Source organism: Hyla sarda, chromosome 1 (genome assembly GCF_029499605.1).
Source record: "Hyla sarda isolate aHylSar1 chromosome 1, aHylSar1.hap1, whole genome shotgun sequence".
Classification (NCBI taxonomy): Eukaryota; Metazoa; Chordata; class Amphibia; order Anura; family Hylidae; genus Hyla; species Hyla sarda.
In genome coordinates, this window is record NC_079189.1 from 403023363 (window position 1) to 403038259 (window position 14897).

General features: G+C 44.2%; 1 protein-coding gene across 2 annotated transcripts in view; it reads left to right on the top strand.

The window, feature by feature from the left end:
• The first annotated feature begins 1023 nt into the window (after positions 1-1023).
• The window catches only part of LOC130277570 (ubiquitin carboxyl-terminal hydrolase CYLD-like), a 64318-nt gene continuing 50444 nt past the window's right edge, over positions 1024-14897 (top strand). For both annotated transcript variants that reach the window (XM_056528275.1, XM_056528279.1), the window contains exons 1-3: positions 1024-1141; positions 2543-3030; positions 3198-3486. In XM_056528275.1, coding sequence (XP_056384250.1) covers positions 2578-3030; positions 3198-3486 — 742 coding nt within the window. In that variant the 5' untranslated portion in view covers positions 1024-1141; positions 2543-2577. The remainder of the gene's footprint in view (positions 1142-2542; positions 3031-3197; positions 3487-14897) is intronic.

Here is a 14897-nt window from a genome sequence, read left to right on the forward strand (position 1 = left end):
TGCCAGCCGGCATCGTGACAGTATATTATATACTCCATAGTTCACACAGGACAGATATAAAATATACCTCATAGTTCACACAGGACAGATATAAAATATACCTCATAGTGCACACAGGACAGATATAAAATATACCTCATAGTTCACACAGGACAGGTATATTATATACTCCATAGTTCACACTGGACAGATATAAAATATACCACATAGTGCACACAGGATAGGTATATTATATACTCCATAGTTCACACAGGACAGATATAAAATATACCTCATAGTTCACACAGGACAGGTATATTATATACTCGATAGTTCACACTGGACAGGTATATTATATACTCCATAGTTCACACAGGACAGATATAAAATATACCTCATAGTTCACACAGGACAGATATAAAATATACCTCATAGTGCACACAGGACAGATATAAAATATACCTCATAGTTCACACAGGACAGGTATATTATATACTCCATAGTTCACACAGGACAGATATAAAATATACCTCATAGTTCACACAGGACAGATATAAAATATACCTCCTAGTGCACACAGGACAGATATAAAATATACCTCATAGTTCACACAGGACAGGTATATTATATACTCCATAGTTCACACAGGACAGATAAATTAAATACTCCATAGTGTACACAGGACCGGTATATTATATACTCCATAGTGTACACAGGACAGGTATATTATATACTCCATAGTTCACACAGGACCGATATAAAATATACCTCATAGTGCACACAGGACAGGTATATTATATACTCCATAGTTCACACAGGACCGATATAAAATATACCTCATAGTGCACACAGGACAGGTATATTATATACTCCATAGTTCACACAGGACAGATATAAAATATATCTCATAGTGCACACAGGACAGGTATACAGGTAGAATACAATCCACACACTTCTGGGTCATGTTTTACATAAACTGGGACTTTCCCATCCCGCCCCTTCTGCTCCCTCATTGGTTATAACAAGTCCTGCTTGTCGCTGATTGGCTGCCTGAGCTGCCAGCTCCCCTCTTGCACACTTCCTTGTTGTAAATTCCCTGTCCTGACTCAAAGTTTCTTGTGTGTAATGTAAGAAGTGGAGGACTGCTGCACGGTACATGACGGTGAGTGCATAGTGAGCAGTAGTGGTCTGTGACCATCAGGACAGCTAGCTAAGTTGTGAAGTAATGCCTGTAAAGCTGCCACCAATCTGTCTGGTACATGGTGAGTTTATAACAGCAGACAGTGACCACCATTTACACAGGAAGGAGCTAGGTCACAAATGGGAAGTTCTTTTATCTTGTCTTAACAATATAAAGTTGTGAGAAGCCTGGAGCTTGTCTCTACACCAGTGTTTCCCAACCAGGGTTCCTCCAGCTGTTGCAAAACTGCAACTCCCAGCATGCCCGGACAGCCTTTGCTGAGAGTTGTAGTTTTGCAACAGCTGAAGGCACCCTGATTGGGAAAGACTGCTCTACACCATATAACCTGTCTCCTAAATGATGTGATACAGAGGTGTAACTTGTATAAAGATATAGGCTTGTGACATGTAATATGCCTATATTATACAGAGGTGTAACTTGTATATAGATGTAGGCTTGCGACATGTAATATGCCTATATTATACAGAGGTGTAACTTGTATAAAGATATAGGCTTGTGACATGTTATATGTCTATATTATACAGAGGTGTAACTTGTATAAAGATGTGGACTCGTGACATGTAATATGATTATATTATACAGAGGTGTAACTTGTATAAAGATATAGGCTTGTGACATGTAATATGCCTATATTATACAGAGGTGTAACTTGTATATAGATGTAGGCTTGTGACATGTAATATGCCTATATTATACAGAGGTGTAACTTGTATAAAGATATAGGCTTGTGACATGTAATATGCCTATATTATACAGAGGTGTAACTTGTATAAAGATATAGGCTTGTGACATGTTATATGCCTATATTATACAGAGGTGTAACTTGTATAAAGATATAGGCTTGTGACATGTAATATGCCTATATTATACAGAGGTGTAACTTGTATAAAGATATAGGCTTGTGACATGTAATATGCCTATATTATACAGAGGTGTAACTTGTATATAGATGTAGGCTTGTGACATGTAATATGCCTATATTATACAGAGGTGTAACTTGTATAAAGATATATAGGCTTGTGACATGTAATATGCCTATATTATACAGAGGTGTAACTTGTATAAAGATATAGGCTTGTGACATGTAATATGCCTATATTATACAGAGGTGTAACTTGTATATAGATGTAGGCTTGTGACATGTAATATGCCTATATTATACAGAGGTGTAACTTGTATAAAGATGTAGACTTGTGACATGTAATATGTCTACACTTATACTACGTTTGTGTTTTATGTATTTTAACCCTTGTCAAATGTGCAGAGCCCTAAAACTAAGGGCACTATAGAAATAAATAGTTTATGGGGCCCAACATGTTTTGATCACACATTTTCAGCAATTTCTTTTAATTTTTCTTTCAGGATTCCTGTTTTCCTATTGAAGACGCTAGAGCAAAATGTCATCTCCAAATTTATATATTGCTCTTTGTAACTTCTCATCAGTTCTCCAAAATCCAGATGGTAAACATGACAGAGTGGAGAGGGGAAGTTTGCTGACACTGACTGCGGCCCCACCTTCAAATCTCTCTAGGATAGATAACGGTCTATTCCATTCCCCCATTCTCTGGCTCCGAGTTTATGAAACTGAGAAGGTGGTTGCTGTAGATCCATTGTCTGTAGAAGAAATTACACCCTTGGTATGGAGAACATTATTAGCAGTCACCGATACAGAGGAACGTTATGCCTTTTATAGCGACCATAAAAGACTGCGGGAAGTAATGCACTTAAAACCCGGGGATCGTGTCTTTGTGCAAGTCAGGTCATCTAGCGGACGCAGAGAGAGAGGTGTGCTTTGTTACAAGGGATCTGTCAATAATGAACAAGAGATCTTTTTTGGAGTGCAGCTTACGGTGAGCTATAGCTGAGTAATACAATTGGGTTAAGCTATAGTGGTGTCAATCGTACAATTGATTTGGCACTGTATTGTGGTTTCCATTTAGAATGTAAACCATGATGCAGACGTAAACAAAGTCAAAGCCAATTCTTTATTTTATATTAACTGATTTTTGCCTTTTAGGGATCTGCAGTGGGGAAAGGCTTTACAGATGGATCATTTCGTGGTCAGAGATTCTTTCGTTGTGATGAGAATTGTGGGGTTTTCGTATCAGGAAGCAGGTTGGAGAAGGATTGGACTGAACACCATGTAAGAAAATCAGGAAAAATAGATCATAAGATTCCTGAAGGACATGAAGAGTCAGTGTTGAGAACCAGAAATCATGAGCCACGTGCTAAACCACTGATATTTTTGCCACGTGGACTGAGGCAGGAAAGTCCACAAAGAACTGTTGAGAAAGATCAAGAAAATGGTAACTATTAAGCCATTAGATTATATACCGTATATATTTTTTTAGATTGTTGTAGTTTCATACCATTCCTTAAAGGGGGTACTCCAGAGAGAAAAAAAATTTTCAGATTAACTTGTGACAGAAAGTTTTACAAATTACTTCCAGTACTTATCAGCTGCTCTAGGCTCTGGAGCAAGTTGTGTAGTCTTTCCAGTCAGACACAGTGCTCTTTGCTGCCCCCTCTGTTTGTGTCAGGAACTGTCCAGAGTAGGAGTGGTTTGCTATTGGGATGTGCTCATGCTCTGGGTAGTTCTTGTTTGGAAGGAGAGGGACAGTTACATATTATCGCATGTGGGCACAACCACATCTGTTGAACATTGCATGTATGTGTGCATGATTTTGCCTGCATGCTATGATTTTGATTTGGAACCCAACCCCTCAGGTCATAAAAGGTATACTTTAGAGCAGGAGTAGGCAACCTTTTGGCAGTGCTGTTCCCAAGACTCTTGGTGTGCTGGCAACATGGGTGTGGCTTGCTGTGGGTGTGTTTTGTGGGGGTGTGGCTTGTCACAGGGTGGGTTTTTTACAGAATTGGCCCTATATATTGTTCTTGCTGTAAGGACCTTATAGTGAGAACAACAATTTTAACTCAGAACTGTATAATACAGACCCCAGAATCACCACCCGCCATAATACAGACCCCAGAATCAGTCCACATCACAATACAGACCCCAGAATCTGTCCCCACCATATACAGACCCCAGAATCACCACCCACCATATACAGACCCCAGAATCACCACCCACCATAATACAGACCCCAGAATCACCACCCACCATAATACAGACCCCAGAATCAGATCCCACCATAATACTGACCCCAGAATCGCCACCCACCATAATACAGACCCCAGAATCAGACCCCATCATAATACAGACCTCAGAATCAGACCCCATCATAATACAGACCCCAGAATCAGACCCCACCATAATACAGACCCCAGAAGCACTACCCACCATAATACAGACCCCAGAAGCACTACCCACTATAATACAGACCCCAGAATCACCACCCACCATAATACAGACCCCAGAAGCACTACCCACCATAATACAGACCCCAGAATCACCACCCTCTATAATACAGACCCCAGAATCACCACCTACAATAATACATACCCTAGAATCACCACCCGCCATAATACATACCCCAGAATCAGTCAACATCACAATACAGACCCCAAAATCAGTCCCCACCATATACAGACGCCAAAATCAGTCCCCACCATATACAGACCCCAGAATCAGTCCCCACCATATACAGACCCCAGAATCACCACCCACCATAATACAGACCCCGGAATCAGATCCCATCATAATACAGACCCCATAATCAGATCCCACCATAATACAGACCCCAGAATCGCCACCCACCATAATACAGACCCCAGAATCGCCACCCACCATAATACAGACCCCAGAATCAGACCCCATCATAATACAGACCCCAGAATCAGACCCCACCATAATACAGACCCCAGAAGCACTACCCACCATAATTCAGACCTCAGAATCACCACCCACCATAATACAGACCCCAGAAGCACTACCCTTCATAATACAGACCCCAGAATCGCCACCCTCCATAATAGAGACCCCAGAATCACCACCCACCATAATACAGACCTCTCCCCCCCCCCCCCCCCACACACACACACACATAATACAGACCCCAGTCATGTTGCGCAATAATATACCTACAGTTACATTAACTGACTCACAATTTACATCTTTTATGGTCGGCATAGTCTTCTTTCCTTGTGTTCTCCATCTGGCTCAGACTGACATGACAACTTCTTCCAGCCAAAACCCGTCACTGCAGCATCTGCAAGACAAACATCTTAGTTTCTGCATTTTTCCAGTGTAGTCTGCAGAAGTGCAGAATTCAGTGGAGTGTATTCCATTCCAAACAGTGTTACATAGTAGGCTGCATTTCAGTGACCTGTCTTCGCCTTTGTCAAGCACTAGAAACAACGAATCATAGCCTGCTCTGTAACACCGTTTTTGGAATGGAATAAACTCCACTGAATTGCACTTTATACTTTGGCGTGCTGCGATTTTCCTTGGATATAGGTAGCTAGCTAGGTTGGTAGGCAGCCAGTTAGGTAGGTAGCTATATAGATATGGAAGTTCATAGGTAGGTAGCCAGGTAGGTAAGTGGTAAGGTTGGAAGCCAGGTAGGGAAGTAGCCAGGCTGGTAATTAGGTAGTTTTAAGGTAGGGAAATGGCCTGGCAGGTAACTAGGTAGGTAGCCAGGTAGGGAAGTAGCCAGGGAGGTAATTGGCTAGGTAGCCAGGTAGGGAAGTAACCAGTGTTCCTCCACATCATCACCCTCACCTGCACACACACCCCACATTTCCTCCACATCATCACCCCCCCCTCTCATCTACACCCCCCCCCTCACCTCCTCCACATCATCACGCCCCCTTTCACCTCCTTCACATCATCACCCCCCCTCTCATCTCCTCTACATCATCATCACCACCACCCTCTCACCTCTTCTACATCACCACCACCTTCTCAACTCCTCCACATCACCACCACCCTCTCTACTCCTCCCCATCATCACCCCCCCTCACCTCTTCCACATCATTACACCCCCCTCTCACCTCTTCCACATCATCACCCCCCCTCTCACCTCCTCCACATCATCACCCCCCCTCTCACCTCCTCCACACCATCACCCCCCCCTCTCACCTCTTCCGCATAATCACCCCCTCTCAGCTCCTCCCCATCACCCCCCCCCTCACCTCTTCCACATCATTACACCCCCCTCTCACCTCTTCCACATCATCACACCCCCTTCCCACCTCTTCCACATCATCACCCCCATCCTCTTCCACATCACTCCCCCCACTCTTCCACATGACTCTCCCCCACCTCTTCCACATCATAATCACCCCCCCCCCTCTCACCTGCACAATCCCCCTCACCTCCTCCACATCCTCACCCCCTCTCACCTGCACACCCTTTCATCACCTCCCCTCTCCAGCTGATGCCAGGATGATTAAAAAAAAAAATAAAAAATAAAAAAAAATAAAAAATAAATAGCTGTGCATTGAACTGCACGGACACTACCTCCAATAGAAGACAACATAGAGCCAATTTTTTTATATATATAATTAACACCATGTTCACTGAATGATCACTAAATAAACTACTGGGGGAAAAAAGCTAAAGTGCCACTTTTATCCAGTGGGGGAGGCACTTTCACCCCCACAGTTATATTTACATTTACAATTCTGAAGATCCATAGAGATCTTCTTACAGACCCTTCGAGATTCCAAGTAGCACTAGTCATGAAGAGTAAAAATACAGCAGAAGTAGTGGCAGCCTGTTACTTGGTAACATCAGTGTGGATATTATTTCTATGGTTCCTTCGATTCACCGTAAACTATTAGAATTTCATATACATAGAAATGTTCCAGTGCCTCCAGTTTTCCATTTTTATAAAGCTGTCATCCTGTATTTGCTAAAGTAATTGACTCTAATCAGAGATGGATTCAGTCGGTATGAAGTATGCCATGATTGGCGTCTACAGTTTTGTGTCTGGGTCGGCATTAGAATTGTAAAATACCTTCATTATGCACCTTTGTCTTTCCAATATTTAGGAGAGGAGATAAATAACACTCCAAAAATAGGCAAATTTATGCAAACACAGCAAGAGACAACTATTTTACATCATCCAGCATGTGAACAGCCCGCAAAATGAATGTAGCTCCATTTGTCTCTGTATCTACATTGGCAAGAAAAAATAAGTGAACTGAATTATCTGGATCTCTACTTTGATTACTAATAAAATGTGGTCTAATTGTTATTGAAATCACAAGTATATAGACTAGTAGTTCAGTGAACAGTAGACCTCACTCCGTTCAGATACATTATGTATGCAGTAAGGAGCTCAGTTATTATTCTAACCTTTACCTATGAATGATAACCGAGCTTCGTTTTCTCATTTGTTCAAGTCTGCATGCCCTTTCTTTTTTTGGTTTCTTGATCTTTTCTTGCCTCACATTTGTTAACTATTGATGGGATTGCTTTTTCATTCATGGCATTTTTCCCCTCTCTTAACCCCTTAAGGACATAGGGCGTATCCATACGCCCCCGTTTCCAAGTCCTTAAGGACCGAGGGCGTATGGATACGCCCTGAGCATTTCCGGCCCCCGCCGCTAGCCGGAGGGGCGCCGGAGCCGGATGCCTGCTGAAATCGTTCAGCAGGCATCCCGGCATATCGCCCAGGGGGGTCATTATGTCCCCCCATGTCGGCGATCGCAGCACATCGCTCATCAATTCAGATGAGCGATGCGCTGCGATTCCGTTCCCCGCCGCTCGCCGGGCGGGGATCGGAGCCGGATGTCTGCTGATTTCTATCAGCAGACATCCCGGCAGTGTGCCGGAGGAGGTCCGGAGGACCTCCTATAACGGCGATCGCTGCAGGATGCCAGTAACTACTTACCGGCATTCTGCAGCGGTTCCGGGTCATCAGGGTCACGTGTGACCCTGTGACCCGGATATAGATGGTGACTGGTGGTGTAGTATACACCACCAATCACCATCCGTACTGTACTGGGGGCTGGCATTGTGGCCACCCCCCTCAGTACAGTTGTGATTGGGTGGCCAAAGTGGCCACACCAATCACATAGTAATGGGAGGGGATGGTGGGGGCTAGGAGCACGTTGCTCCGTTCTGCCCCCCATTCCACTTAGATATGGTGTGCAGGACGGAGCCCCGTGCTGCCCACCATCCCCTCAGTTGAAAAAAGTGCCCCTTGCCCCCTTTTCTGTGGCCCCTTGGCACAGAAATCACACAGGGTTAGCTTTAGATTAGGTAGGGACAGGTTAGGGTTAAAAAAAAAGCCTTTATTTTATTTATTTTTTATTTTTTTTTCGGCGTACCTCAGTGGGTGTCCGTGGGTCCGTAGCACCTTTAGCTGCGTGACCCCGGCCCTGCTGGGTCGCTGCGGTCTGCCGCCAGCCTTTTTTTTTTGGCGCAGATCTTTTTTTATTTTTATTTTTTCCCTAAGCGTGTGTGCGGACCCTCTTAGTTATAAAAGAGCGGTCCGCCACCGTTTGTTAAAGCCCACCCGCCACTGATCAGTCCCGTAGTACTGATCAGCGTTTTTTTTGTGATGCCGGCGCTTTTTTTTCACGTTTTCTAGCGCTTTTTTTGCACCCATAGGCGGTCCGTGCCACCAGTAGCAGGCGTGTACTGTGTGGCCGGACCGTACCTGTGTGTGCGGCGTGCCTCACCGCTGTCAGTGATTTATCACTGATCAGCGTTTTTTTGTGATAAAGGCACTTTTTTCGGTTAACGCGTATTTTTTTTTTGCACCCATAGGCGGTCCGTGCCACCAGTAGCAGGAGTGTACTGTGTGGACCTGTGTGTGCAGCCTGTCCCACCGCTGTCGGTGATTTATCACTGATCAGCGTTTTTTTGGGGTTCAGGTGGGTGCATTTTTTTTCGGGGTAAAGCGTTTTTTTATTTTATTTTTCGGGTTTTTTGTGTGGGGGTCTGTGAACAAGCCACCAGCCACTGTTCTGGGCTGAGTGGCCGGACCCCCCCACTGACTTCTGCGCCCCCTGCCGCCACAAGCGCTAATCAGTGCGCACACCACTGATTAGATAAACGCTTTTTTTTTGCGCAGGGCTTTTTTGCGCTAGAAGTCCCCTTTTTAAAAAAAAAAAAAAAAGTCCCCTTTTTATTTTATATATTTTTTTTGTTAGGGCGGGTTAGGTTAGGTTAGGCTAGGGCGGGTTAGGGAGGTAGTATCGCACCCCACCACACGCAGCACACACACCAATAAAGTTTTCCCACACACACACACCGCCGTATCCCCATTAGAGTAGGGAAATGGCCCGCAGAGTGTTTTCGGCGGAGGAGGCATATGACCTAATTGCCTCAGACACCGAGAGCTGCTCAGAGGACGATGAAGACCCCACCTTCCTTATTTCATCGTCCTCCTCATCATCTAGTTCTGATGATGAGCCACCAACTAGGCGGCGGAGACGCCGCCGTGCGGTGCCGCAAACCTCCTCTGCCCTTGACCCTGTGCCCCATGCTAGTATGAGTCCCCCTGGCGCTCATACTAGTGAAGCCCCCCTGCCAAGATCACTGGTACATCGTACCGGAGAACTTGACTGGGCTGAGCCAGCGGACCACGAGCCCGTGATTCCTGAGTTTGTTGGTGACTCAGGAATCAAAATTACCATCGCCGGGTTCACTGAAAAGGACTTTTTCGGTCATTTTTTCAGTGACGACTTTGTTAATTTGATGGTTACACAGACGAATCTGTACGCCCAACAGTTCGTCGCCGCTAACCCGGGCTCACTTTTAGCTAGACCCTGCGGCTGGACTCCAGTCGATGCAGCCGAAATGAGGACCTTTTGGGGCCTCGCGCTGCAAATGGGTATAGTTAAAAAACCCAGTGTCAGGCAATATTGGACTGGGGACGTCTTTTACCAGACACCCCTCTACAGTATGGCCATGGCACGCTCCCGGTTCGAGGCCATTCGGAGATGTTTGCATTATGCTGATAATGCGGCATGTCCCCCCCCGAACTGATCCTGCGTATGACCGCCTGTATAAAATCAGGCCGGTCATCAATCACTTCAAGGCCAGATTTTGGGAGGCCTATGTCCCGGGGCGGGAGGTCTCTATTGATGAGTCGCTCATCAGCTTCAAGGGGAGACTCAGCTTCCGGCAATACATCCCGACCAAGCGAGCGCGGTATGGCGTGAAGATGTATAAACTTTGCGAGAGTACCTCCGGGTACACTTGCAAGTTTATAGTGTATGAGGGACGAGATTCCCGTTTTGAACCCCCAGAATGTCCCCCCCACTCTGGGTGTTAGCGGGAAAATCGTTTGGGGCCTTTTGCACCCATTGCTAGATAAAGGTTACCACCTTTACGCGGATAACTTTTATACTAGTATCCCTCTCTTCACATCCCTCGCCGCCAGATCCACGGTCGCTTGTGGGACAGTCCGGAAGAATCAAAGAGGCCTTCCGCCCCATCCCCTACATGCTCCTATCCCCCGGGGTGAGTCCCGTGCCTTTTCCCATGAGAACCTGTTGTTGGTCCGGTATAAGGACAAGAGGGATGTCCTTATGCTCACCACAATTCATGGGAATGGCAGCACCCCTGTCCCTGTGCGAGGTACCGCGGGACCGGTCCTCAAGCCCGATTGTATTCTGGACTACAATCGGTATATGGGGGGAGTTGATCTTTCTGATCAAGTCCTCAAGCCATATAATGCCATGCGGAAAACACGTGTATGGTATAAAAAGGTTGCGGTCTACATGGTACAGGTTGCCATGTACAACTCTTTTATACTGTACCAGAACGCTGGCAACACAGGGACATACCTGGAGTTTCAAGAGGTAGTTCTAAGGGCCCTCATCTTTGGTGACCGCCAAAGAGCGGGTCAGAGCACCTCTGGAACTTCAGTGCCCCGGATCGTCCCCGGGCAACACTTTCCAGGTGAGGTCCCCCGCACTGGAAAGAAAGGACGATCTCAGAAAAAATGCAGAGTGTGTCACAGGAGGGGCATTCGGAAGGACACCACCACTCAATGTGACACTTGCCCCGATCATCCGGGCCTCTGCGTTAAAAACTGCTTCAGGGAGTATCACACTTCCATGGAGTACTAAATTTTTAATCCTTTTCCCTGATTTTAATTCCCCAGAATTCGGCTCCAATGTACCAGTCCAGGGTACATTGACTTCCAAATTTTATACCAAAATACCCTACCCCCAAAAAATCAAACCCAAAACCTCTTTCCCAATGCCCCTCATAACATCTTTGTCCCCCAAAAAATGGGTTATGGGACACAGAGTCAACGGCATTGGAGGTTTGCAGTTGCCTCAAATGCGCAACGCTCTCTCTCCCCACCTGAGCGGGTTGCGCATTTGAGGTAACAGAATAGGGACGGCCCCACACATCCCCTTCCCAGAATGATTATTCAGAGTATAGGGTTTAGGGCGGGCATCATTTTTACTTTTGGCTGTACTCTGGGTCATCATTCTGGGAAAATAATTGGCATATCAGTTCTAAAATTGCAATTTTCTTCCCCCCCATAGTACTCTTCATCCATTCCTGGAAAATAAATGAAGGGAACACCCGTCTGTTCCAAATCTCCACTTTACCCTATACACCTTCCCTAGGGGGTGTACTGTTTGTAGTATTCTCACATATGGATGTTCCTTTCTTGTATTTTCCTCTGAATGTATGTAACTGTTAGGTCCGTAACAAACATCCACCTCAAATGCGAAGAGTTCTCGCTGAGCTCTGTCGTATTTCCAGGCGACAATTCGGAGTCACATGTTAGTTGTTCCCAGAAAGATGAAGCAGAGCATAGGTTGAAAATTGCAATTTTCAAAAGCTACCCTTCATCCATTCCTGGAAAATAAATTTAGGAAACACCTGTGCGTTAAAAATGTCCTCTTTACCCCTATACCCATTCCTCAGGGTGGGTACTTTCTGTAATGGTGTCACATGTGGGTGTTTCATTTTTGTATTTTCCTCGGAATGTATGTAACCGTCAGCTACTGATATGCCATAGGCCACAAATACAAAGTGACCTCTATGACTTCTGAGCCTTGTTGTGCGCCCGCCCAGCATGTTACCCCATATGTGGATGTATTTTTATAGTCAGGGGGAAAAGCCCTCAAAAATTTGTATCCCAATATCTCATATTAACCCTTGTGAAAATGTAAAAAATTGGATAACGCCAGCATTTTAGTGTAAAAAAATCATTTTCCAATTTATGGACCACTTTTCAAAAAACCTGTGAGGTGTTATTTCCCACTGTACCCCTTGTTACGTTCATTGAGGGGTGTAGTTTCTAAAATGGTGTCAAATCTGGGTTTATTTTTGCTTTTGGGGGCTTTATAAATGCACGGGACCCCCGACTTCAATTTCAACAAAATTTTCACTCCTTCTATTCTGAGGATTGCAGTGCGTCCACAGAGCAATTTACATCCACATATGGGGTATTTTTTTTTCTCAGACAAAATTGTTCTACAAATTTTGGGGGCCTTTTGCCCTATTACCCAATGTGAAAATGAAACATTTGGGGTAACACTATCAATATAGTGCAAAAAAAATCTAATTTTTCACTTTTACGGCCCATTGTTCAAAAAACCTGTGAGGTGTAAGTACTCACTGTATAACTGTTACTTTCCCGGAGGGGTCTAGATTCCAAAATGTCATGCCATGTGGTTTTTTTTTTTTGCTGTCCTGGCACCATAGGGGCTTCCTAAATGCGGCATGCCCCCAGAGCAAAATTTCCTTCAAAAAAGCCAAATGTGACTCCTTCTCTTCTGAGACCTGTAGTGCGCCAGCAGAGCACTTTTCACCCCCATATGGGATGTTTTCTGAATCGGGAGAAATTGGGCTTCAAATTTTGGGGGGTATTTTCTGCTATTACCCTTTTTAAAAATGTAACATTTTTGGGAAAACAAGCATTTTAGGTAAAAGTTTTTTTTTTTTTTTTTTTTTTTTTTTTTTTTACATTTGCAAAAGTCATGAAACACCTGTGGGGTATTAAGGTTCACTTTACCCCTTGTTACGTTCCCCAAGGGGTCTAGTTTCCAAAATGGTATGCCATGTGTTTTTTTTTTTTTTTTTGCTGTTTTGGCACCCTAGGGGCTTCCTAAAGGTGACATGCCCCCCAAAAACCATTTCAGAAAAATGTTCTCTCCAAAATCCCCTTGTCGCTCCTTCCCTTCTGAGCCCTCTACTGCGCCCGCCGAACACTTTACATAGACATATGAGGTATGTGCTTACTCGAGAGAAATTGGGTTACAAATATATGTAAAAATTTTCTCCTTTTACCCCTAGCAAAAATTAAAAAATTGGGTCTACATGAACATGCGAGTGTAAAAAATGAAGATTTTGAATTTTCTCCTTCACTTTGCTGCTATTCCTGTGAAACACCTAAAGGGTTAAAACCCTGACTGAATGTCATTTTGAATACTTTTGGGGGTGTAGTTTTTATAAAGGGGTCATTTATGGGGTATTTCTAATATGAAGACCCTTCAAATCCACTTCAAAACTGAACTGGTCCCTGAAAAATATCGAATTTCAAAATTTTGTGAAAAATTGGAAATTTGCTGCAGAACTTTGAAGCCCTCTGGTGTCTTCCAAAAGTTAAAAACTCATCAATTTTATGATGCAAACATGAAGTAGACATATTGTATATGTGACCCAAAAAGAAATTTAATTTGAATATCCATTTTCCTTACAAGCAGAGAGCTTAAAAATTAGAAAAATGCAAAATTTTCAATTTTTTTCATCAAATTTGGGGATTTTTCACCAAGAAAGGATGCAAGTTACCACAAAATTTTATCACTATTTTAAAGTAGAATATGTCACAAAAAAAACAATCTCGGAATCAGAATGATATCTAAAAGCATTCCAGAGTTATTAATGTTTAAAGTGACAGTGGTCAGATGTGCAAAAAACGCTCTGGTCCTTAAGGTGAAAAAGGGCTCGGTCCTTAAGGGGTTAAAGGGTGTACTCTGCCCGTAGACATCTTGTCCTCTATCCAAAGGATAGGGGATATGATGTCTGATCGCGATCTCTGCAGCACCTGGCGTTCATTTAGAATGCTGGGTGTAGGCGGTGGGGTCACGACATCATTACATCAAGCCCCACCCCGTCAATGCAAGTCTATGGGAGGGGGCGTGACAGCTGTCCCGCCCCCTCCCATAGACTTACATTGAGGGGGCGTGGCCATGATGTCACAACCCCGCCGCCCGCTCTAAGCTCTCAGAACAAAATGTTCCGAATGCTGGGGCAGCGAAGTACCCCTTTTAACTCACAACTGTCTTTTAGCTGTGAACTGAACCAATGTACAGCCACAACCCACAATAGTGGATGGATCTGATTCTGCAGCTCATAAGCTGACTCATACTGTCTAGAACGTATGAAGGGGGTAATCATGCACTTTTGTTTGACCAACTTGAGCCAAATTTAATAAGGTCTTGTATCCACCCCTAATATGAACCTTAAATTTTAGACAAATCCAAGCGGTACCAGAATATACAGACCCACAGATGGATTTATGGAGTGGGATCAGGAGCTTCAGATGACACCCGTGGTCAGTGGCCAGCATTAGAGATAACTCCGATCTCTGCCATTTATCCCTCTATGCTGCTAGATATCCCAGAGTGTGAATTGAAACACATGTGCAGGGAGGAATGGTCCAAAATTGTTGTGTAAATCATATTTGCAGGTAAAAAAAAAATGTTTGGTGGGGGGGCAGGTATAACTGTTTTAACCTCTTCATGACTGCCTATACCCATTTTTTACCAAGGTCATTAAAAGAGTCTTTAGGATAGTATACTGTGGCTAGAATAAGGCATCACGGCT